General features: G+C 40.7%; 1 protein-coding gene across 1 annotated transcript in view; it reads left to right on the forward strand.

Annotated features, from left to right (window-relative positions):
* The window catches only part of si:ch211-158d24.2 (multiple epidermal growth factor-like domains protein 9), a 58,510-nt gene that overhangs the window by 11,392 nt on the left and 25,322 nt on the right, over positions 1–21,796 (forward strand). Inside the window, exon 3 of the mRNA XM_035995660.1 lies at positions 20,095–20,234. Within this exon, the coding sequence (XP_035851553.1) occupies positions 20,095–20,234 (140 nt within the window). The remainder of the gene's footprint in view (positions 1–20,094; positions 20,235–21,796) is intronic.

Genomic DNA, 21,796 nt, shown 5'->3' on the forward strand with positions numbered 1-21,796 from the left:
GAGCCATCCATCAGTACAAATAAGCACCAAGCTCATATCAGGGCCTCAGGTTGTTGATTAACTCAGCTTTCACCAGAATTGCTGATAATGACGTGACCTATGCTCACTGGCTCGACAGTGGAGGTTTGTCTTTAGCCAACTAGTACAAGGCTCTGCCATTCAGGGGAAATGTAGTGTGCATCTGGCAAAAACAAAGCTTGCTGTTACAAATAGATTTTGATAGCCAGCCTCGTCTCTGGGAAAAATATCAAAGGCTTATATTATTTCTATTGGCAGTCCAGGGGCCCATTTCAGGAAGGAGGTTTAACAAACTCTGAGTCTAACCCTGAACTCTGGGTTGATTTACCCTGAGATGGGAAAGTTTTCGGTTCCAGAACAGCTGATTTGAGTTGGTTCAATCCACTCAGACTAGGTTCACTCAGAGTTTTTTTTTAAGATAATTTTTTTGGGCTTTTCTGCCTTTAATTTTTGACAGGACAGCTAGGTGAGACGGGGGAGAGAGAGGGGGAAACTCCGAGTTTTCACTAAACCTGGGGTCCGTTTCAGAAAGCAGGTTTAGTGAAAACTCTGAGTTTGTTAACCCTGAGATGAGGGAAACTCTGGGTTTTCTGTTTCAGAAAGAAATAGTCAGTTACTATGGTAACTGAGTCTGTGAACCTAACCTGGTCGGGAGCAGGTTTTCTTCAAGAAACCTCGAGTTTCTCTCAGTCTCCTCCCTCTGACACAGCTGATGGAGTATACTTGCGCCAATAATAATAATAATAGTAATACATTTATTTATGAAGCACTCAACACAGCTGTTATAAAGTGCTTAACAAGACATCAAAAAACCTTAAAGTGCTCATATTATGCTCATTTTCAGGTTCATAATTGTATTTAGGGATGGTACCAGAATAGGTTTATGTGGTTTAATTTTCAGAAAACACCATATATTTTTGTTGTACTGAACATTGCTGCAGCTCCTCTTTTCACCCTGTGTGTTGAGCTCTCTGTTTTAGCTACAGAGTGAGACCTCTCACTTCTGTTCCATCTTTGTTGGGAGTCGCACATGCTCAGTAGCTAGGTAAGGACTACTAGCCAGTCAGAAGCAGAGTATGAGGGCGTGCCCTGACAGTACCTAGGTAAGGACTACTAGCCAGTCAGAAGCAGAGTATGAGGGCGTGCCCTGACAGTACCTAGGTAAGGACTACTAGCCAGTCAGAAGCAGAGTATGAGGGCGTGCCATGCTAGCAGCTAGGTGAGCATTATAAGGTGTGTTCCAAAGTGACCACGTTTGTCTCTGAAGTAAAGGCTGGACTACAATAGAGCTGTTTGGAGCAGTTTGTGAACAGTGTTTTCTGTTGGAGATGGTAAGTCCCTTTGGGGGGGACTTTGGTCTTTTTCACTTTGTAAACCTATAACATGCACAAAAAGATATATAACACAATAAAGGAAAGGGAAAAAGCCAAAAAGCAGAATATGAGCACAGATTACAGTCATGTTAACGGCTGTGTGAGGCTGTGACGCTATCAGCTAACCTCAGCATGCTAACAATGACGATGTTACCATGCTGATGTTTCAGGTATGATTAGCGTTTTAGCAGGCTAACACCTGCTAATTAGCATTGAAACCAAAGCTGATGGGAATGTCATTGTTTTGCATGCATTTGGTCTGTCATGACCTGGCTCAGTGGTCAGAACAAAGAGGGAGACGACACCAAGTTCAATGTTTAAACAATACCTTACCAAATTAACTATATATAGAATGGGATATGGAAAACCGTGGTGTAAGGTGTGCTTGAGTGGTAGAGGTGAGTCTGTGTTGGTGTTGTAAAGTGTTAAAGTGCCCATATTATGAAAAAATCACTTTTTTGGGGTGTTATGTTGTGTCTCTGGTGCTTCCACACACATACAAACTTTGAAAAAAATCCATCCATGCTGTTTAGAGTGAGATACGGTTTCTGAATGTGTCCTGCCTTCAGTCTCTGGGTGAGCTGGTCTAAATCGGCACGGCTTGTGACGTCACAAGCCGAAACGAGCAGGCTAACCGCAACCATTAGCTCTTAGCGTTAGCATGCTAACGCTAATGCTAACGCTAGCATGCTAACGCTAGCATGCTACCTCGTTCTCAATAGCAAAGCACTGCTACAACACACACAAGTTCACCATAATCTCCAAAAGAACTACTTACATGTGCGCCGTCATTTAGAAGTCTCCCAGCTAATCCTGCCTTGTAACTGACCGAAGTTGTAGAAACAGCCTTTCTTTTACTGTCTATGGAGCTAGCTAGCTGACATGATCTACATCTGAGCTACTGGGCATGTGCGAGTGCAATCAAAGATGGTACAGAAGAAGAAGAAGAAAAGAGGTCTCACTCTGTAGCTAAAACAGAGACCAGCTGAAAAGAGGATCTGCAGCAGTGAGAGAGAGCGGCGCAGTACAACAAAAATATGGTGTTTTTAGAAAATTAAGCCATGTAAACCTATTCTGGTACAACCTTAAAATACAATTATGAACCTGAAAATGAGCATAATATGGCTGCTTTAACTTAACAATAGGCAAACCTAGGACAACATAACCAAATGAAACCAAACCTTGGTGTGTCTGTGGAGACAGCCAGAGCAGAGAGAGGGGAAGAGACAGAGGATACTGCAGCTTAAGGAACCTCAGCACACCAGGCCCAGGAAGCTGAGTTGCTCTAATTAGTGACCTGCAAACGGAAGGGGAAGGTTAGAAACACACCTCCACAATGTCAACAGCAAAAACACTCCAAAATGACACCACAGGGGCATCACAAGTCATAAACCAAAGTATTGGTCAAATTGTAATTTTGCCCAGATGTTGGTGGTAGATGTAAAGTCAAAGGATCAATGAAGTCATTTGGATTCATCCTCTGGGGACCATATGCAAAGTTCCATGATAGTCCAGTACTTGTAAAGATATTTTGGATTTTCAACCCCAAAAGGAGGGGCGACATGGCTGGGCCATTTATATATATGTTGTTGATTGTTGTGTGTTGCCCTTAATGAATTAATGAATAAAATCTGTAATTGCATATTTATTCAATGTTCAACAATCCTAATGACATTTCCTCCTCTTGTAGGCTCAGCATGTGGCATTCTGCCTGCAGTTTTCCTACAAATCATGTGATGTGAAATGCACACACACAGGTCATGCCAATATTTGACAAAAGAGCTGAATTAACCACTTGTATCCATCATAGCATTCGTGTCAGCATTGTATTTGGGTCAGCTCCTGTGGGCATTGTCTGTAAGGCCTTTCTTTTCACAATACTGTATGGAAGGCGCCAGTCTGTAATGAAATATTGATTTTGGGTGCAGATGTTTCCGCCTCTGCATCATGTGTCACTGCAGTGGATGCATCATTGCCATCAATCTATCTTTACTCTGCATCAATGCATCCATCGCGGTGTCTGTACTGGGCACAACTGCTAGAGGAAATACAAAACTTGTTGTATTTTTACCCTTTAGTTTAAAACATTATTTTTTCTATTATAGCAGTGCTCCAGGTATACTGTAGATGTTTTATATCAAGTTGCTTGTGTTGTGGAATTTCCAGCTTATGAATTCATGCTGTGTAAGATGAGACAATGGTACGCCAGGTTTCATTCAGGTCAGTGTCCAACATAACCTCATAACCTTTCCAGGCAGAGGAATACTTCAACTCTGTGCCTCCATAGATGACGGGAGACGTAGCAGCTGTATGATAAGACGGTGCTGCTCATCCTGCCATAGAGAAAGTAAACACATAACACATTTTGTCTGTACTGAGATATTTGGGCACCTGCAATATCTTTGTTTTCGTTTGAAGGTACAGCTAAACTTAACGCCTCCAGCATGAGTTTAAAACACCTTTTGGAAGACAGGAACTTCAGAAGTTGGGATGGCACCCACACTGTTGAGTCTTCATTAACTTCTTCTGTGTAATTCATCAAAGTCTCCCGAACCTTCACATATGTGAAATGAGTTGTGCTGCTCCTGAGATTTTCCTTAACAGCTTCAACAATATATATATTGAAAAAAGCCTTGCAATAATTTTTTGCAATTGTTATTGTTGGCTTAAATATCTGTTGCAAAGAAAATATATAAAGTTTAATAGTAGGCAATGTTTCGGTACTAGATCATCTTCAGGTAAAAAGGCGGGATTTTGCCTGAAGATGGTCCAGTACCAAAACGTTGCCTACTATTAAACTTTATATATTTTTTGCAAGTTAGACAGCGTGCAGGAGTTTCTTTGCAACTTTTGACCTGATTGTGATATGTATGTGCAAAGTATTTTTCTGTACTCAAATATCTGTAAAATTCTTTTAAGAATCAAACATGAGCTGGTTTTGCAGTTTGAAACTAAAATGTAAAGCAACAGCACCTGCTTTCAGTCATGCGTTTGACGAGCGTGTGTTGCTGCCTGATCAAGTGGAAGCAGGGAGCTCACTCCCAGCATCCTGCTGTCACCAGAAAGCAGCAGTGGGCCGCAGGACTGCAGTGTTGCAGTGTTAGAGCCACGTGTCCAGCTCCTGACTGATGGCCACACTCAGGCGACCTGCAGTCAGTGGGCTTCACTGCACTGCCCCATCTGTGGCTGGGTGTCCAGTGCAGATAACAGATTTGCAGGACTTATACTGCCTTCTGAATAAATGCCTCATAGTAGGGCTGAATCGAATTGCGATATTTCTGCCAGATATTGCGATTATGATTCAATTTGCGATTATTATTTTTTAAGGTATAGCTAAATTTCAATATTAACAGATAAAACATGTCATGGAGCATTATAACATGAGACACCATCTAAACTGCTCTATATTCTTATGCAAGGATGAGAACATAGATATGAATTGCCAGCAATAAGTGTTTTTCTTTTAATAAGCATGAAACATTGAACAGTCAAACACAAAAGATTTATCACAAAAGCTAAAGTTATAATAATAAAAACTATTCTAATAAAAGCATATTAGTACTTTTCTGTAAACCGAAATTTCAGATAAGCCTCAGTTCAATAGCAGCATCTACATGTTACACCTTCTACCATCATGTTAACTAAAGTAATAATCCACTGAAAAAAGGACATTTCTGTTAACGATCGGTGATATGTATATCCAGCATTTATCTTGTGAAAAAAAACACCAAATGTTACACCAAACATTCAAAATTCAAATTTGATTTATCACATTCTTCCCGATTAGCTAATCGCATTCATTTAAATCCCGATTTCAATTTGAAAACGATTAATGGCTCAGCCCTACCTCATAGTTATTCATTGATGTTCAGACCCTGATGGAATGTGTTTAGCATAGCTTAGCACAAAGACTGGAAACAGGGGGAGACTACCGAGCTTCCAACCCTTGCTCCTCCAAAAGGGAAAAATGTAATTATTTTCAACAACTGCCAAGTTTCATATTTGCACATTATATCCATTTTGTATTGATTGTATCCACTTTGTATCCATTATACTCATTATATCTACTGAACATGTATATAAATAGAGGTTGTGGTTTTAGGAGGATCTATTTATTGACTAACAACTGCTCTGTCCAGTGCCTGAATGCAGCATCTCTAACTTTCTGTACACAGAGAAGGGTTGCTGGCTTTGAGCTCTGTTATACCTCTACTGTCAACAAGACCCAACTGACTCCTGAATGGATTTGTGACTAGCGCGCTAACAAGACACAACCTGTAAACCGGACAGGTTTCAAATAGTTTTAAAGTGTTGGCTGGGGCGATTCCAGGATTTTTTAAGTGGGGTGGCTTAGGGGATTTTATCAGAATACAGCATAGAAAATCTGCTTAGAAATATTGGATAGGATAGAACAACACAATGTAATTTAGCTAAATAAAACACATTATTAATTTCACTTGTTTTTATTTTCAACAAATTGTGTATCTAAATACAATACACACATTTTCTATAGGCTCTTAAGGCAAAAATGTGGATAATCATTATTGAAACATTAATTGGTCATGTGACAAGGGCTGGGAAGATTTTCTTTTTCACAGAACCGTATAAAAATAAAGTGCAATACGCTTACAATAAACTTGCCTCAAACTTCAACAAGGAAAACCTTGCTGTCCACAGTCTTCAGATAACGGGAAACAGAACAGAAATAAAGTGCAATACACAATTTATTTCTTACAGCAACAAGTGCTCTACAGCGAGTACACAGTTGCCATACAATGTGTGTTTAAAGTAGATCTCCATTTACCAAATGGAAAGGCAGCGATTGGCAGAACAGGCAGCAAAGGGACAATTCAATTCAATTTTATTTATAGTATCAAATCATAACAAGAGTTATCTCGAGACACTTTACAGATAGTCGGTCTAGACCACACTCTATAATTTACAAAGACCCAACAATTACAGTAATTCCCTCAAGAGCAAGCATTAGACCCAGACTCTTGGTAGGCGGTGTCTGACGGTGCCGGTTGGGGGTGTGATGAACAGTGGCAATAATAGTTACAAAGATAATGGAACAGTCACTACAATGGTAGTCGTAGTAGTTTGTGTCATAGTAGGGCACAGCAGGGCGTTAAGGGGTGTAATGTGGCACAACGGGGCATGGGTGGACGCAGTGGACGTGGCAGGACGCAGCCGGACACTGAGGGAATCGCAGAGCGTAGCAGGGTGTAGCAGGTCCATAGCGACAGCTGCACCCAAGACCCAGGTGTTGGTGCCACCCTAATCCAAGGGCGATATTCTGGGTGAAGAAGAAACATAAGGACTCCGGGGAGTAAACTCCCCAGAGCTAGGTTAGTAAGAGGCATTTCTGGGAGAAGGATGCACACAAAGGAACCAAATGAAAAGAGAGAAGAGAGAGCAGCTCATTGTGTCATAGGAAGGAAGGAAATTCCCCAGCAGTCTAGAATTATAATAGCATAACTAAGAGAGGCAGGCTAAATAGAGGAGCCTGGTCGGGCTAGAACTCTCCCCAACCGGATCGGGCTGTATGGCCTGCCTCCCTCTACTCTCACTATTTTCTTGATTATATGATAGGTAGATCTGATGACTATGAGGAGAAGCAGAGAGAAGCAGGGGTGCTGTGTCTGCAGCTATACACCCTGCCCTGCCGGTCTAGGCGAACGCTGCAACTCCTCACTCCCTAACTATAAGCTTTATCAAAGAGGAGAGTTTTCAGTTTAGTCTTAAATGTAGCGACGGTGTCTGCCCCCGAACCCAGATTGGGAGCTGGTTCCACAGGAGAGGAGCCTGGTAGTTGAAGGCTCTGCCTCCCATTCTACTTTTAGAGACTCTAGGAACCACAAGTAACTCTGCATTCTGGGAGCGCAGTGCTCTAGTGGGACAATAAGGTACTAAGAGGTCCTCAAGATATGATGGTGCTTGACCATTTAGAGCTTTATAGGTCAGGAGAAGGATTTTAAATTCAATCCTGGATTTTACAGGAAGCCAATGCAGAGAAGCTAGTACAGGAGAAATATGATCTCTTTTCTTGGTTCTTGTCAGAAAATGTGCTGCAGCATTCTGGATCAGCTGGAGAGTCCTAAGGGACTTATTTGAGCATCCTGATAGTAAGGAATTACAGTAGTCCAGCCTGGAAGTAACGAATGCATGGACTAGTTTTTCAGCAATGTTTTGAGACAGGATGTTCCTAATTTTGGCAATGTTACGAAGATGGAAAAAGGCTGTTCTTGAGATTTGTTTAAGATGGGCGTTAAATGATATATCCTGATCAAAAATAACTCCTAGATTTCTGACAGTAGTGCTGGAGGCCAGGGCAATACCATCTAGGGTAGCTATATATTTAGATAATGAAGTCCGGAGGTGCTTGGGTCCCAGCAGTATAACTTCAGTTTTGTTTGAGTTTAACATCAGAAAATTGTAGGTCATCCAGGATTTTACATCATTAATGCATGCTTGAAGTTTAGCTAACTGACCGCTTTCTTCTGACACTACTCTGATCCAATGGAAATCAAGTTTGTCAGATTGACAGCACTCTAGCCCAATGGATTGGGAGGGGACCGGTGGGGGCAATTATATTTTAGGGGGGGCAGGTGCCACCCCGTGCCCCCCTCTAGTCCCGCCCCTGAGTGTTGGAGTTGGCAGTTTCCGATTGCCTCCAATCTTTGTGCTAAGCTAGGCTAAGCTTATACTTGATGATCTTTTTCATTTATGATTCAATTTTTCAATCACTTAAGTGTACACTCCCAACATAAATATATCGACAGATAATATAAGCTGTAACCTCAAACAAAATGACACATTTCACATCTGACTCTGGCCAAGATGCCAATTTCACAAACTTTTGGAATCGTTAATTTGAAGAACCGCTCAATCCAAACATTTCTTTATAGTTTTCAGTAGAATGTTTCAGTAGCTAAGTTTCCATCCACTTGTCAATCGAATTATCTGAAGTTCGGTAAAATAAACTCATGCGAATAAAGCTGGTGAAAGTGTGTTTCCATCCAACGGCTTTAAAGCGAATAAAAACCTGTGTGTAATGACGTCACATGCTGTTTTGCGGTCAAATTGGTATATCGAATAGATTTGAGACATTTTAAGGTGTTTCCATTCATTTTCGCACTGAATCACACAACATTCAAGATAACATTTGCGAACAAAGTTTCGCTAGACAAAATGGATCGCGCCATCTACCAACAAATGATCAATATTGCACAAGTTGTAATAGTGCTTATGTGCCAGCTGATAGCGACATATCAAGCTATAATAAGAAAACAACGACGCTATCAACACATTGCTATGATGATGCAGATGCACGTAAATGCCTGACGACAACGGAGGCGGCCTGTGGTGTGGGAACGTCAGCGTTATATTTTGCTCGTGAATTAAATTCAAAAAGTCTCTCGTCTCCTCGTTTGTCCACTTCCATCTGTCTTTGTTGACACCCGCCATGTGTGCAAACAGAGCGGAAATACTGGGCGGAAATGAACTAAAACTTCTTCGTTTTGTGGCGGGTTGCAACCATAAAATGACCTAAAACTTAATCGCAATTCATTATTTATTCGGCAAATAACGTTTCCATCAGCGTTTATTGCATAAGCCGTATATCGATCAAGATAAAATCCGATGAGACCGAACGTATTTCCTTTGAGTCGATATTCATGAAATTCAATCGAATTTTACTGTTTCCATAAGGCATTTTTCATTCAATATCACTTAATTCAGATAAAAACGTGTGGATGGAAACATAGCTAGAGTCTCATGAGCGTTTTCCATTTACACATCAGCATTTGTCAAACCTGGCTCTAACCCTGTTGCATGTACTGCATTTTTTCACATTCCACAAATATATTATATAATGATAATAAACAAGCTAGAAAACAATCCAAATTCCACCTACATGACTACATGACTTGGACATGTTGTAGCCTTTCGTCTGAAAACGTTACCTCTCCTAAATATGTGGATGTGTCCACACTTGTATTGAGGACTCTGGACAGTGGAGACTGGCATGAGCCAGCACAGTGGAGCAGAGATCACAAGTCCTGATGTTGTTTTGCTTAACACACCCTTTCAGGGTTTTGGCTGCTAGCCAGCAATGCAACTAAACCTGCTTGCTGTAGTTCCCTGTTTTATTTTTGACAACTATTCACCTCTTGCTAATTAAACTGGCAATCACAGCCTTGTTGCACAGAGGATGTTTGCGACTTTCTGCTCTTATCCGACACATGTTACAGCCGATGGCCAGCGCTTCGGGGGCAGCCGCAGAAATGGGGTTAAGCTTTGTCGCCCATGTTATACTGACCTACTTAACATGTAGATCTGACGCAGAGCGGCTGGGCCAGTGCAGGGAAATCACACCGAAACCATAACAACTCCCTCCTCCTGGCCAAGATGGCACAAATTAACAGCAGGATTACTGCTCACCGAGGGACAAGGTTTCAGCATCTCACAAGTAAGTTTGGGTTAGGACTGCACAATATATTGTGTTTTTTATCGTCATTGCAATATCAACTGGTGCAATAAACGCATCATGAAAGGCTATGACATATCGCAAAAGAAAATATCAGCAGAAAACTGCAATTTATAATGTAACTGTCATTCTTTTTTTAGTGGTGCCTTTTATATTCAATTCAATGTGCAATTTGTTCAATAAAAGAATGTTGGAAATGAAAATAATTTACTTTCATTTGTTTTAACTCAAGTATTTTAGCAGAATACTGGAAGCAGCAGAAAGGCAGAACTGAGTACACTTTATCTGTTTATTTATCGCAAGTAATATGTAATTGCGATATTCAACAATGTTATCACATATTTTCCTCATATCAGGCAGCCCTAGTTTGGTAGGGCTGCCTGGTAATTCTGATTCACAAGGCCCCAATGTAACTGTTACGTTTAGGAAAATGGCGGACCCAGAAATGCAGGGACAGCAGGGCGCAAATTTTTTTTTTTTGCAGGATGGTAGGGGAAGACTCATGAATATTCATTAGGGAACTCATCCCTGAATGGCCAGTACTCGTTGTCTGCTCTGGTTGGGTTGGTTAGGTTTAGGCAAGAGGAGTGGGATTGGTTATGGTTAGGGTAAGGATGTCAGGGTGAGCCAATCAGGGATGAGTCTTCCCCTACCATCCTGCAAAAAAAAACTCTCCAGCAGGGCAGTGGTGAGCTTGAGGATTTAATAAAATAAAAAGCGATACAACAAAGGGTCCTGAAGACAGCAGACAAAAATAGTTCCAAACGTTGAGGAAGCCAAAAGACCAGGAATCACAAAAAACTGGAACACCGAGACTAAGACTTACACACAATACAATGACCTGACAACAGACAAAGACAACACAGAGACTACCCTCGTTACCTTGTGTACAGAAATACACAAGGTAACGAGGGTGAAACAAGGAACAGGTGAAACACATCAGGGGTGGAAGACAAAGGCGGGAAAACGCAAGGCATGAAGTAAAACAAGACATGACATAGGAGACTACAAATAAAACAGGAAACTGAAGCATAAAACATACACAACCATGACAGTAATTACATTTTCGATTCAAAATCAATTGGGTTAGGGAAATACAAAAGGTGACTGTCCTGGGGCGGCACCAGTTAAGTTTAGGCACCAAAACCTGTAGTCGTGTTTTGTTAAAGGGTAACTACCATTTTTTTTCAACCTGGACCCTATTTTCCTCTGTTTTTGTGTCCAAGTGACTGGGATGGGAACAACAATCTTTGACATTGGTCCGGTATTAAGCAAGATCGCTGCAGTCGACAGTCAGTGAAACAAGCTACAATGTAAGTTAATAGGGCAATCGTCCAGCTTGTATTTACCTTCACAAAAGTGCTCGTTTTGCCGCTGACAGACTCAGATTATTATTCTGTGTCTGATGACATTATGGAAAGGATCCCTTCAGAGACCTAGACCTTTTTTAAAACCTCTTTGAGACCTTTCTGTTTAACCAGAAACAGGTCTGAAGTCGCTAGCGCTAAACCCACCAGACTCCATTCAAAAAAACAATACTTTTAGCGTGTATAGCGGCAACATATTTTCACATGTAAATCGGTAAAATATGTGTTTATTCCAACCAAAACTAGAGTTATGATGGTTGGAAAAGTGGAAAGACGACCCATAATGGCTTTTCATAGTTTTATTTTGTTTCTGTCGACTTTGAATGAAGTGTAATTTACTATTCTAAATTTACTGTTTATTTACAAGGAGTCTGGTGGGTTTAGCGAACCGATTTCGCAGATGTTTTTATGTTTAAAAAAAGAATCTTACTCTTTAACAGAAAGGTCGACCTCCTTAGAAACCCTTTCCATAATGTTGTCAGACACTTAGAATAATAATCTGAGTCTGTCAGCGGCAAAACGAGCACTTTTGTGAAGGTAAATACAAGCAGGACAATTGCCCTATTAACTTACATTGTAGCTTGTTTCACCGCTGTCAACTGCAGCGTTCAAGCTTAATACTGGACCAATGTCAAATATTATTGTTGCCATCAGTCACTTAGACACAAGAACATAGGAAAATAGGGTCCAGGTTGAAAAAAACGGTAGTTACCCTTTAACTTCCCCTTCGGGCCCGCCACGTGATGTGAGTTTGTGGTGGGTTATATTTGTACATCCATGGCAGTGGTGGAGTGTAACTAAGTACATTTACTCCAGTACTGTACTTAAAGGACAATTCCGGCGCAAAACGAACCTAGGGGTTAACTTATGTGTACCTACTCTGTCGCTCTCTGGGACATGTTTTCATGCTAATTGAATGAGTTTGGAGCTTTAACGAGGCTACCGAGGACCACTGGTTTCACGTTTTGCGCCGGAATTGTCCTTTAAGTTCAAATAGCCGTACTTCTACTTTACTTGAGTCTTTTCTTTTCATGCCACTTTCTACTTCTACTCCGCTACATTTCAGAGAGAAATATTGTACTTTTTACTCCACTACATTCATCTTATCGTAGTTACTTTACACATTAAGATTTCTGCACACAAAACACATGTAGTTTATAAAATCTGATGTTTTATTCTAAATGAAAGTAGCCAACAATATAACTGCCTACAAGTCCAGCTGAAATAATTAGCCGATTAAACACTTCTTCACGTATGTGAAATGAGTTGTGCGGCTCCCTAACAGCTTGGACGATATGTATACTGAAAACAATTCCTTGCAATCATTTTTGCAATTGTCATTGTTGGCTCAAAAATCTCAAACACACACAGTAAATTGACAGAACTGTTTATTATTGTTTCCAGTTTCTAAAATGTGAGGATTTTTCTGCATTGAGTGCTTTTACTTTTAATACTTTAAGTATCATCAGGAAAATTTACTTAAATACTTTAGCCTAAGTCACATTATCACTGCAGGACTTTTACTTGTAACAGAGTATTTTTACAGTATGTTATTAGTAATTGTAAAAGATCTGAATACTTCTTCCACCACTGACCCATGGTGAAAAGGCAGATATTAAAAGATCGATTTTGGGATTTTATTAATCGATATCAGATCACTCAAACAAAGATACATTTGAATTGGAGAATTGATTATTTTAACCCAGCCCTACTCATTAGCCTCATTTCAGATAATGATCTGCCCCCCCCCATTCATTAGATAACAAGCTTATTATTTTTGATCTGCTCACAGTCTAAGATGAAGGTCCAACGACACAGATGACAGATTGTGCTGCATTGCCACAGGTCAGTGTCTGACTGACTGCTAGTCAGAGCAGAGAACAGGCCATGCTGGTGCATTAAAGCATTAAAGGACTCCTCCAGCATGATTTATTTAGTGTATGCTCATTTCCTGTATCGCTTTATACAGATTTACACCACATTTGATGGTTTTCCAGCCTTAATCATATGAGATATTTGTTATATTACAGCTAAGTTAATGGAAAACTCTTTAATTACCAGCGTTGATTTTGTTATTCTGCTATAGTGGCTGCATAGCTAGGACTTAAAATTTTGCAACTCATAGTTTGCAATCCTTTACCTTTACCTAATCAAATACCTTGGGGTCTTGTTCGCGAGTGAGGGGACAATGGAGCGGGAGATTGGTCGGAGAATCGGTGCAGCGGGTGCGGTATTACATTAAATTTATCGCACCGTTGTGACGAAAAGAGAGCTGAGCCAGAAGGCAAAGCTCTCAATCTACCAGTCAGTTTTCGTTCCTACCCTCACCTATGGTCATGAAGGCTGGGTCATGACCGAAAGAACAAGATCCAGGGTACAAGCGACCGAAATGGGTTTCCTCAGGAGGGTGGCTGGCGTCTCCCTTAGAGATAGGGTGAGAAGCTCAGTCATCCGTGAGGAGCTCGGAGTAGAGCCGCTGCTCCTTCGCGTCGAAAGGAGCCAGTTGAGGTGGTTCGCGCATCTGGTAAGGATGCCCCCTGGGCGCCTCCCTAGGGAGGTGTTCCAGGCACGTCCAGCTGGGAGGAGGCCTCGGGGAAGACCCAGGACTAGGTGGAGGGATTATATCTCCAACCTGGCCTGGGAACGCCTCGGGATCCCCCAGTCGGAGCTGGTTAATGTGGCTCGGGAAAGGGAAGTGTGGGGTCCCCTGCTGGAGCTGCTGACACCGGATAAGTGAACGAAGATGGATGGATGAATAGTTTGCAATCCTTTTTTCCTCTTATTCTATTGTAGGGATGAGCAAAGTATCGATATTATCTCGCCACGATATATGAGGATATATCGCCTTAAATTTTGAATATCTTAATATCGTGATATGACATAAGTGGTTTTAAAGGCTGCATTACAGTAAAGTGATGTCATTTTCTGAACTTACCAGACTTACTAGCTGTTTTATTATTTGCTTTTACCCACTATAGTCATTATATCCACATTATTGGTGATTATTCATCAGAACTCTCATTGTGTTACTATTTTGTGAAAGCACTAGATGTCAACCTCACAATATCGATGTATTTGGTAAAAAATATTGTGATATTTGATTTTTTTCTATTCTATCGTTCTCTCTCTTCTTTCATTCCCTAAGAAAAAATAAGCTGTCGTTTTCAGAGATGATTGGGTACAGGTTTTATTTTAAAGGAAAAACACATAAACATCAGAGGCAACAGGCCGCCTGGCCTTCCTGGCATGCTGGATATTGCACAGCATCCCAGCCTGGAAAACCTGTGGGCAGCAGGTTTTATTGAATCTTCATCAGCTGATGATGAGCAGTGACAGGAAAAAAAGTAATAAACTAGGGCTGCACCTTACGATAGTCTTCATTTTTGATTAATCTGCCAATCATTTCCCCAATTAATCTATAATTGTTTTGGTCAGAAAATTGTGACAAATCATAATTTCGTGATAAATAATAAAATGTGATGTCTGAAACCCAAAGACATTCGGTTTCCTGTAACAATATCATATTATTACATAAAAAAAGATATGCATATACAACGTGCAAAATTTGAAGTCATGACAATAATCTAATAACTTAAACAACATAGAACAACACACTGTGTGTACATTCCCAGTTATATATTCAGGTCACATTTCTGTATTGGTCAAGTATTGTTTTCTTGAATCTATTTTTGAACTGTATAATATTACAGCTCTGTTTGATTTCATTGTTTAGACCATTCCATAAGGTCACCCCACAAACTGAAATACACAGGCTTTTAACAGTAGTTTGCACAGGAGGTTGTTTAAATATGAATGAACTAGAAGAAGATATCCCCCGTCTCTCTCATTAAACATTGCTCCTATGTTATAAGATGAATCATTTTGTTTATCTTTAAACCTAAAGTTTTGCAGTTTTAAATTGAACAATGTCCATACATTTTAACAATTTTGAATTCAAAAACAGATGATCAGTGTGCTCATGATGCCCCGTGTGATTTATTATCCTGATTGCTCTTTTTTGCAATGTACAAATATTTTGTAAGGTGCTCTTGTAGGTGTTTCGCCTAACTTCCACACAGTATAACAGAGATGGTAAAATATGCGTGCCGTACAAAGTATGTAGCGTTTTCTGGTTCAAGAAGTGGTTGTTATGATGGCACTTTGAAATAGGGCTGTGCAATTCATCGAAATTTAATCATGATTATGATTTCGGCTCCCAATGATCACAAAAACAGAACAATCGAAAAAAACAATTATTTAGCTCATTACGTTTTGCAAGTAAACTCTTATTTTCTCGTGTTCTGAATGAAAAAAATAAAGTTTAAATAGGACAAGTATTAAGGCAAATTTCATAGTTGTAGGTGGTTTTTTTACTGTTGATTTATTTAACTTTTTCCACTGTTTTTTAAGTTCAATAATTTCAACATCTTTCCAGAAGTCAACGAGTAATCCTTCAATTATCGTGATTTTAATATTGACCAAAATAATCGTGATTATATTTTTTCCATTATCGAGCAGCCCAACTTTGAAATCAAGCCCTTTGTGAGTGGAGTTTTGGCTCACTTTCTCTTTGACAGTTGGACATTTTCTCTCTGACTTCATTGCATTAAGGTCACGATGCTGCATGTGGATGTTTGTTGTTATTGTGTGTGTGTGTGTGTGTGTGTGTGTTAGTGTATAGCCGGAAGAATGGGGACTGTTGATCTCCCAGCCTTGTCCCAAGCAGTGCCCACGCCCCACTAAGCATCGCTGTGGGCCTCTTCATTTGCATTAAGTGCACTTGTTTTAACAAAGCCCTGATTGTACTAAGACCCACGCACACGCTCTTGGAAAGTCCCAGTCACTCTTGATTTACTTCAATTGTTTTGAAGTCATTGTCCTCAGATTATGTTTCTGAGTCCGTTGTCTGGGTTTGAGGGCTGATCAGCCTTGAGTTAGCGTTGAGCTTTTCCTAGCAAATTACCTTGAGTGTGGGTGGGATCACAGAGCCATGGATGATTTCTCACTGGGAAGAAATAAAGCCTCTCACTGCCACTTACTATTCCCTCATGCATTAATGAGCATGTATCTATTTAACAGCCAGCTACGCTGGTCGACGAGAGTGCTGATCCAAACTGGGAGGGACACATTAACAAATGAAATAAGTTATTTATGTGTGTATTATTGCTGAAGAGCTATAATGTAATTGGATTTAACTCTACTGGAGCATTCTTTGAAGCATTATCACTGGGATTTTCTCAGTTGAGAGCAATCACACTGTTATGTAAAACACATGAAGCCAATAAAAGGCTTTAATGCTCATTACTCAGATTTTTTTGTATTTAGTTCTGTTTATAGCCCCACTGATACTGGATGTTTGAGGCAGATACTGCTATCAATATTTTGGGAGTGTTAACAATATTTCGACAGATAATAAACGTAAACTAATAACACAACAAAAAACTATCATGATACAGATCTTTTTTTTTTTAACTTTGATTTGACATTTTAACTATGATCGCAATACATACTTAGTGCAACATGTTTTACTATATGTATTTGTCAGTGCTCTTTTGTGGATAAACTATGTAAAGGTGACACTTTTTCTAAATTACCTATGACCTAGTTGTGCTTATAAAGGAAGTTGTTGCAATACCAGTATTGGAAATACCTAGCCTGGATGCCAGTCGAACTTAGCCCCGCCCACAACATTCGAGGTCGGGACTAGAATCTGAGTATAACCATGTCAGGCTAAGTATGACCATGTCAGGCTAGGAAATACCTCCAATACTGCCTAAAATCCTGGTATCTGTATCAGCGAGTGTACGCTGGAGTCTATGCACCGATCTGATACCACGGAATTTAGCTCAGAAAAAAATGGTTTATGTTTTTTTTCCGTTATAACCGACTGTCAAACTAGATAATAAAAGTTCTATGGCATTCCTTTTTTTATGTAATTGTTAATGTTTTACAAAGGGTTTAAGCTGAGGGAGGCCATACAACAATGATAGCAATCATATTACATTCATACAGTTAGCCTAGTATACAGCTGTAAAAAAATATATATAAATTGTTATTTTTACACAGTGGTATCGGCCGATACACATGGTTTAGGTCTGGGAATTGGGAAGGAAAAAATGGTATTGGAACATCTGTACTTATAAAATGATGCTGGTCCAAGCCCAACCCCACTCTGTGACCCCTCTCATAACTTAAAATGGTCACATAACTGTTATTGTGATGTGTTGGAATTTGTTGCACAGAAGCATGAGGCAACATGCATATTCAACCATTAAAACTACGTAATTCACTTTTTGTTGTTTTATAATGGGGGGGGGAGTAATGCACCTGAAGCTTGGTAACTGACGAACATGCAGTTAAGCAGTTTAGTTAAAACAATAACAAGCAGCTGAAAACTATCCATAAACTGACACAAACACATGCTTGTCTTCATGGACACATTGATTCCATGGCTGCACCGACGATTGTGTGCTGAAATCACTGGAGCCGCTAATTAGAATCACTGGAGCGGCTTCCATCCTGTAATGTGACAGGGAGACAGATGGTCGATTTCAGAGTATTTTCAGTGAGAGTAGTGCAGTGCCCGTTTGGATCGCGTACCTATTCAGAAAGGGCCGATTGCTTGATTCCCAGTATTTTTCCCCCACAACGTTATCTAACTATAAGCGCTGTTCAATCAGTCTCGGCTCGGCTGCAGCTCATGTAGAGATTCGGGCAGGGGAAGGAGGGAGCCCGGTTCAGCTTGCTGGAGAAGCTGCCACAATGCCTAGCGATGGGCCCCGGGCGAGAGAAGGAGGGAGCCAGGCTCAGCCTTAAAACATCATGCAGAACGGCCGGAGAAATGTACGCAACCGCCGGCAACAATGTGCTGGAGAGCTCAAGAGCCCTGGCGTTCATCTAACGTGTCTGTGTACGATTGTGTTTGTATGTACAGCAGACAGCTTTCAGTTTTTGGCGGATGACCACTTTTTGGCATAATGACACCGGTAGCCGGTGAACCGCAATCACTGAGCCTTTTAGTTCTAGGTATGTAGCAACACCCCGCCCCCGCTGCTGTACTGCGCATGTGTGAGATTGAGAGGAAGTCACAAAAGCCCCAACAGCTTCTCTCATTGGATCTCTATTTATTATAAGTAATAAAGCAAAAGGATTACAAGACACACATCGATGTGGGCCATTCTACTTCACCCTGGAGCTCTGTAGAATGGCCCTGATTCCTTAAATCAGACAGTTAACATACTGTTCTACTCGGCCGTAGTCTTCTCCCATTGGTTGGCTGGGGCCAGGTCCTTTTGGCCCCCTGGTGGCGCTCAGGCTTGTCCATGTCTCGAGAGAAGACACACCAGCCCGATAATCAGATAGAGCTCTCCTGGTCTGGTCTCCTGGTAATGGTTCTTCAGTCGCTCCCATAGAGAGGAACGTACCTATAATTCATGTAACTCTTACATGACTTCTCACATGACCACACTCATAACAGTTGCTTTACAACCTATGTCTCTCATGCTGTCTCTAGGTATTTTGTAATTTTCCACTGTCCCATACTGATGTAACCTGTCAATACCAGCTCATAAGGTGCTAACAGGGAGGGTAATGATCTAGACAAGCTTGCACACATATTGCAAAGAGCACCATTGATTATCTAATCCAGTTTACACACATATTGCAAAGAGCATCATTGATTATCTAATCAAGCTTACACACACACATATTAAAATGAGCACCATTGCACTTCTATATTTATTCCACAGTTCCTATAAACATATAACCTCTCAGTAATGTCATTTTGGGTTTTAGGCACATTAGCATGTTAACTTTAATTCATTTATTTCACAATATCCACAACGTTCCACTTCCAGGATTGCTCCAGCGCCGCCCGACTAAAACTACTTTTGAACGTACACATGTTCCACCAAAACAAGTTCCTTCCCGAGGCTATTTTGCAGCTTAGCGCCGCCCAAGACGATTGTGATTGGTTTAAAGAAATGCCAGTAAAACAGAGCACAATTTTTCTCCCATCTCGGAATGCTGTGTGGACTAGCCAGACCTTTCTCCACAGCGCTGTGGAGGAAGGTCTGGCAAAGTGATACTATCCAATATATGCAACATTGTTTTTGGAAAGACATACTAATGTAGAATCTTTCAAATGTAATTGTTCAATGCTTTGATCAACGCGTACAAAATCTGTTGGTGGTGCAAAGATTCATTGATTAGTTGTCAACTATTAAATTAATCGCCAACTGTTTTGATAATCCACTAAATAGTTTGAGTAATGTTTTATGAAAAAAATTACAGATTATCTGATGCCAGCTCCTTAAATGTTATTATTTTCTAGATTCTTCACTCCTCTATGACAGTAAACTGAATACAATCGAGAAAATAATTGATGGATTCATTTCAACAATGGAAATAATGGTTATGTGCAGCCCTAAATATCTCTAAACTAGGTCAACTGAAACCCAAACTATCTGTATAGCTACACTATTTGTAGGTAAGCTCATGTGTTTTGTAATTTAGGTACAGCCAAAATAAAATCAGGTTTGATGCAGTGTGGTGCTGGACACCAGCCTTCAACCCTGTTAGTGCTGAAACTGATATGATACTAGATATGATCTAGATGGCTCTGAACTGTAAATGCTTCCCACATGCTTCAAACCTGGAACAGAGTTATAGGAAGCAGATGGGTGAATAGGAGAACCTGTAGGAAGTCAAGTGTAGAAAGAGTCTGGACATCAGCTGCCATGACTGAAATACAAAAAGCAAACACCGGCTTGGTGTTGATGTAATGAAATGTTCTCTGGGACTGCATTTTGCACACTATTGATATTTTCTTCTGTTCTGCCTCTTTCAGCTCAGGGATATGTAAGTGCAAGATGGGAGTGTATGGACCAAAGTGTGATGAATGCCACCCAGGCTTCTTCCACTTCAGCAGCACTGGCTGCCGGCCCTGCCAGTGTCAGAACCACACCAACTACTGCCATCCACAGTCCGGTGAGTCTGATGAGGACACCCAATACATTTAAAAATGTTACACTCTTTAGACTCTCTGTTGTGACAATCATCCAATCTGTACCATTCAAATCTGTGTGATTTCTCAATAGCCTATGTCTCCCCCTCTTAAACCCTAAAACAGTGACAACACTGATCTATTGATTCCTGCAATGAAAGGAGCAGCTGTATCTGCCTCTTTCAGCATGCAGTTCTTGTGCAAACAGACTCTGCATAAGAAAGCTGAAGCTTAACAGTCCAATCCTAAATCCTAAATGCTCATTAAGTTCCCCAAAAATGGAACTCTTGAGGCTTTGTTAACAAGTTAACACCTTGGCTGCTATACGCCTAAGATTATCTGCTGGGTTTAATGAGAGACTTGGGCAGTACACAAACCCTTCAGTTTGTCTGAAGTAAATATTTACTGTGGAACCACAACAGAAGTGTGATATTTAGATGGCAAGAAGGAACTTGAGGATAACAGGAAACGTGCAGAATCAGAAGCAAGCTAACTGTAAAACGTTAAAAATGTAGTGTCACAAAGCCAGTTTTCAGTCTGGTTTGTGTGATTTAAGCTGGATTCATCCTCCTCTGTATCCTTGATCACATATAAATAGGTTTGGGCAATGTATATATATTATATCGACATTGATATATGAGGCTCGATATCGTCTTAAAGTTTGGATATCGTAATATTGTGATATTATACAAGTGTTGTCTTTTCCTGGTTTTAAAGGCTACATTACAGTAAAGTGATGTCATTTTCTGAACTTACCAGACTGTTCTAGCTGTTTAATTATTTGCCTTTAGCCACTTAAGCGTGATTTAAGGTTCAGCGTTAACTCGACCCCGTGACTACATACGTAGGTACGTGGTGACGTGCACCTCTCAACAACTGTGATTGATCCGCTCGGCCGTGGCTTGGTAGCGTTGCATTTCCCCCGACTCATTTCCTGGTTCTCCTTCTCCATAATTAACATTCATTTAGGGAAAGGGTTAAATTTTCCTGCTACAGACTTCTGACCGTGGTCAGAAAGAACAGGGGAGACACTTTGTTTCTCTCACTATGACTCTAGAGTTTTTACTCGCTCCGAAGATTATCACCATCACTCTCTCACTCGCTCTACCACACACTCCCCACACACACACATGCCGGCCCTGCTATTCTCTTAAAGAGATCGACGCACACACCGACGCACAAGTAGAAACTTAAGGCCACTTACGTAGGCTACAGAGAAAGCTCTGAATGGAGCCTCAACAGAACCATAAATCATGCTTAAGTCATTGTATCCACATAATTGGTGATTATCTAATAAAACTCTCATTGTCTTAATATTTTGTGAAAGCATCGATAGTCAACCCTACAATATCGCCGCAATGTCGCCATTGATGTATTTGGTCAAAAATGATTTTTTCCATATGGCCCTGCTCTACATTTAACGGAGGATTGCTGCTCAAGCTTTGAGAGCAGTGACAGGCAGGGGGACGGTGGAGGGGGGCAGCCGTTATAATGCAGGGGCAGATGGAGTGCTGGAGCCTTGCCTGGCCTCGGTGTTCACAGTGCT

The sequence above is a fragment of the Sander lucioperca genome, chromosome 2 (assembly GCF_008315115.2).
Source record: "Sander lucioperca isolate FBNREF2018 chromosome 2, SLUC_FBN_1.2, whole genome shotgun sequence".
Taxonomy (NCBI): Eukaryota; Metazoa; Chordata; class Actinopteri; order Perciformes; family Percidae; genus Sander; species Sander lucioperca.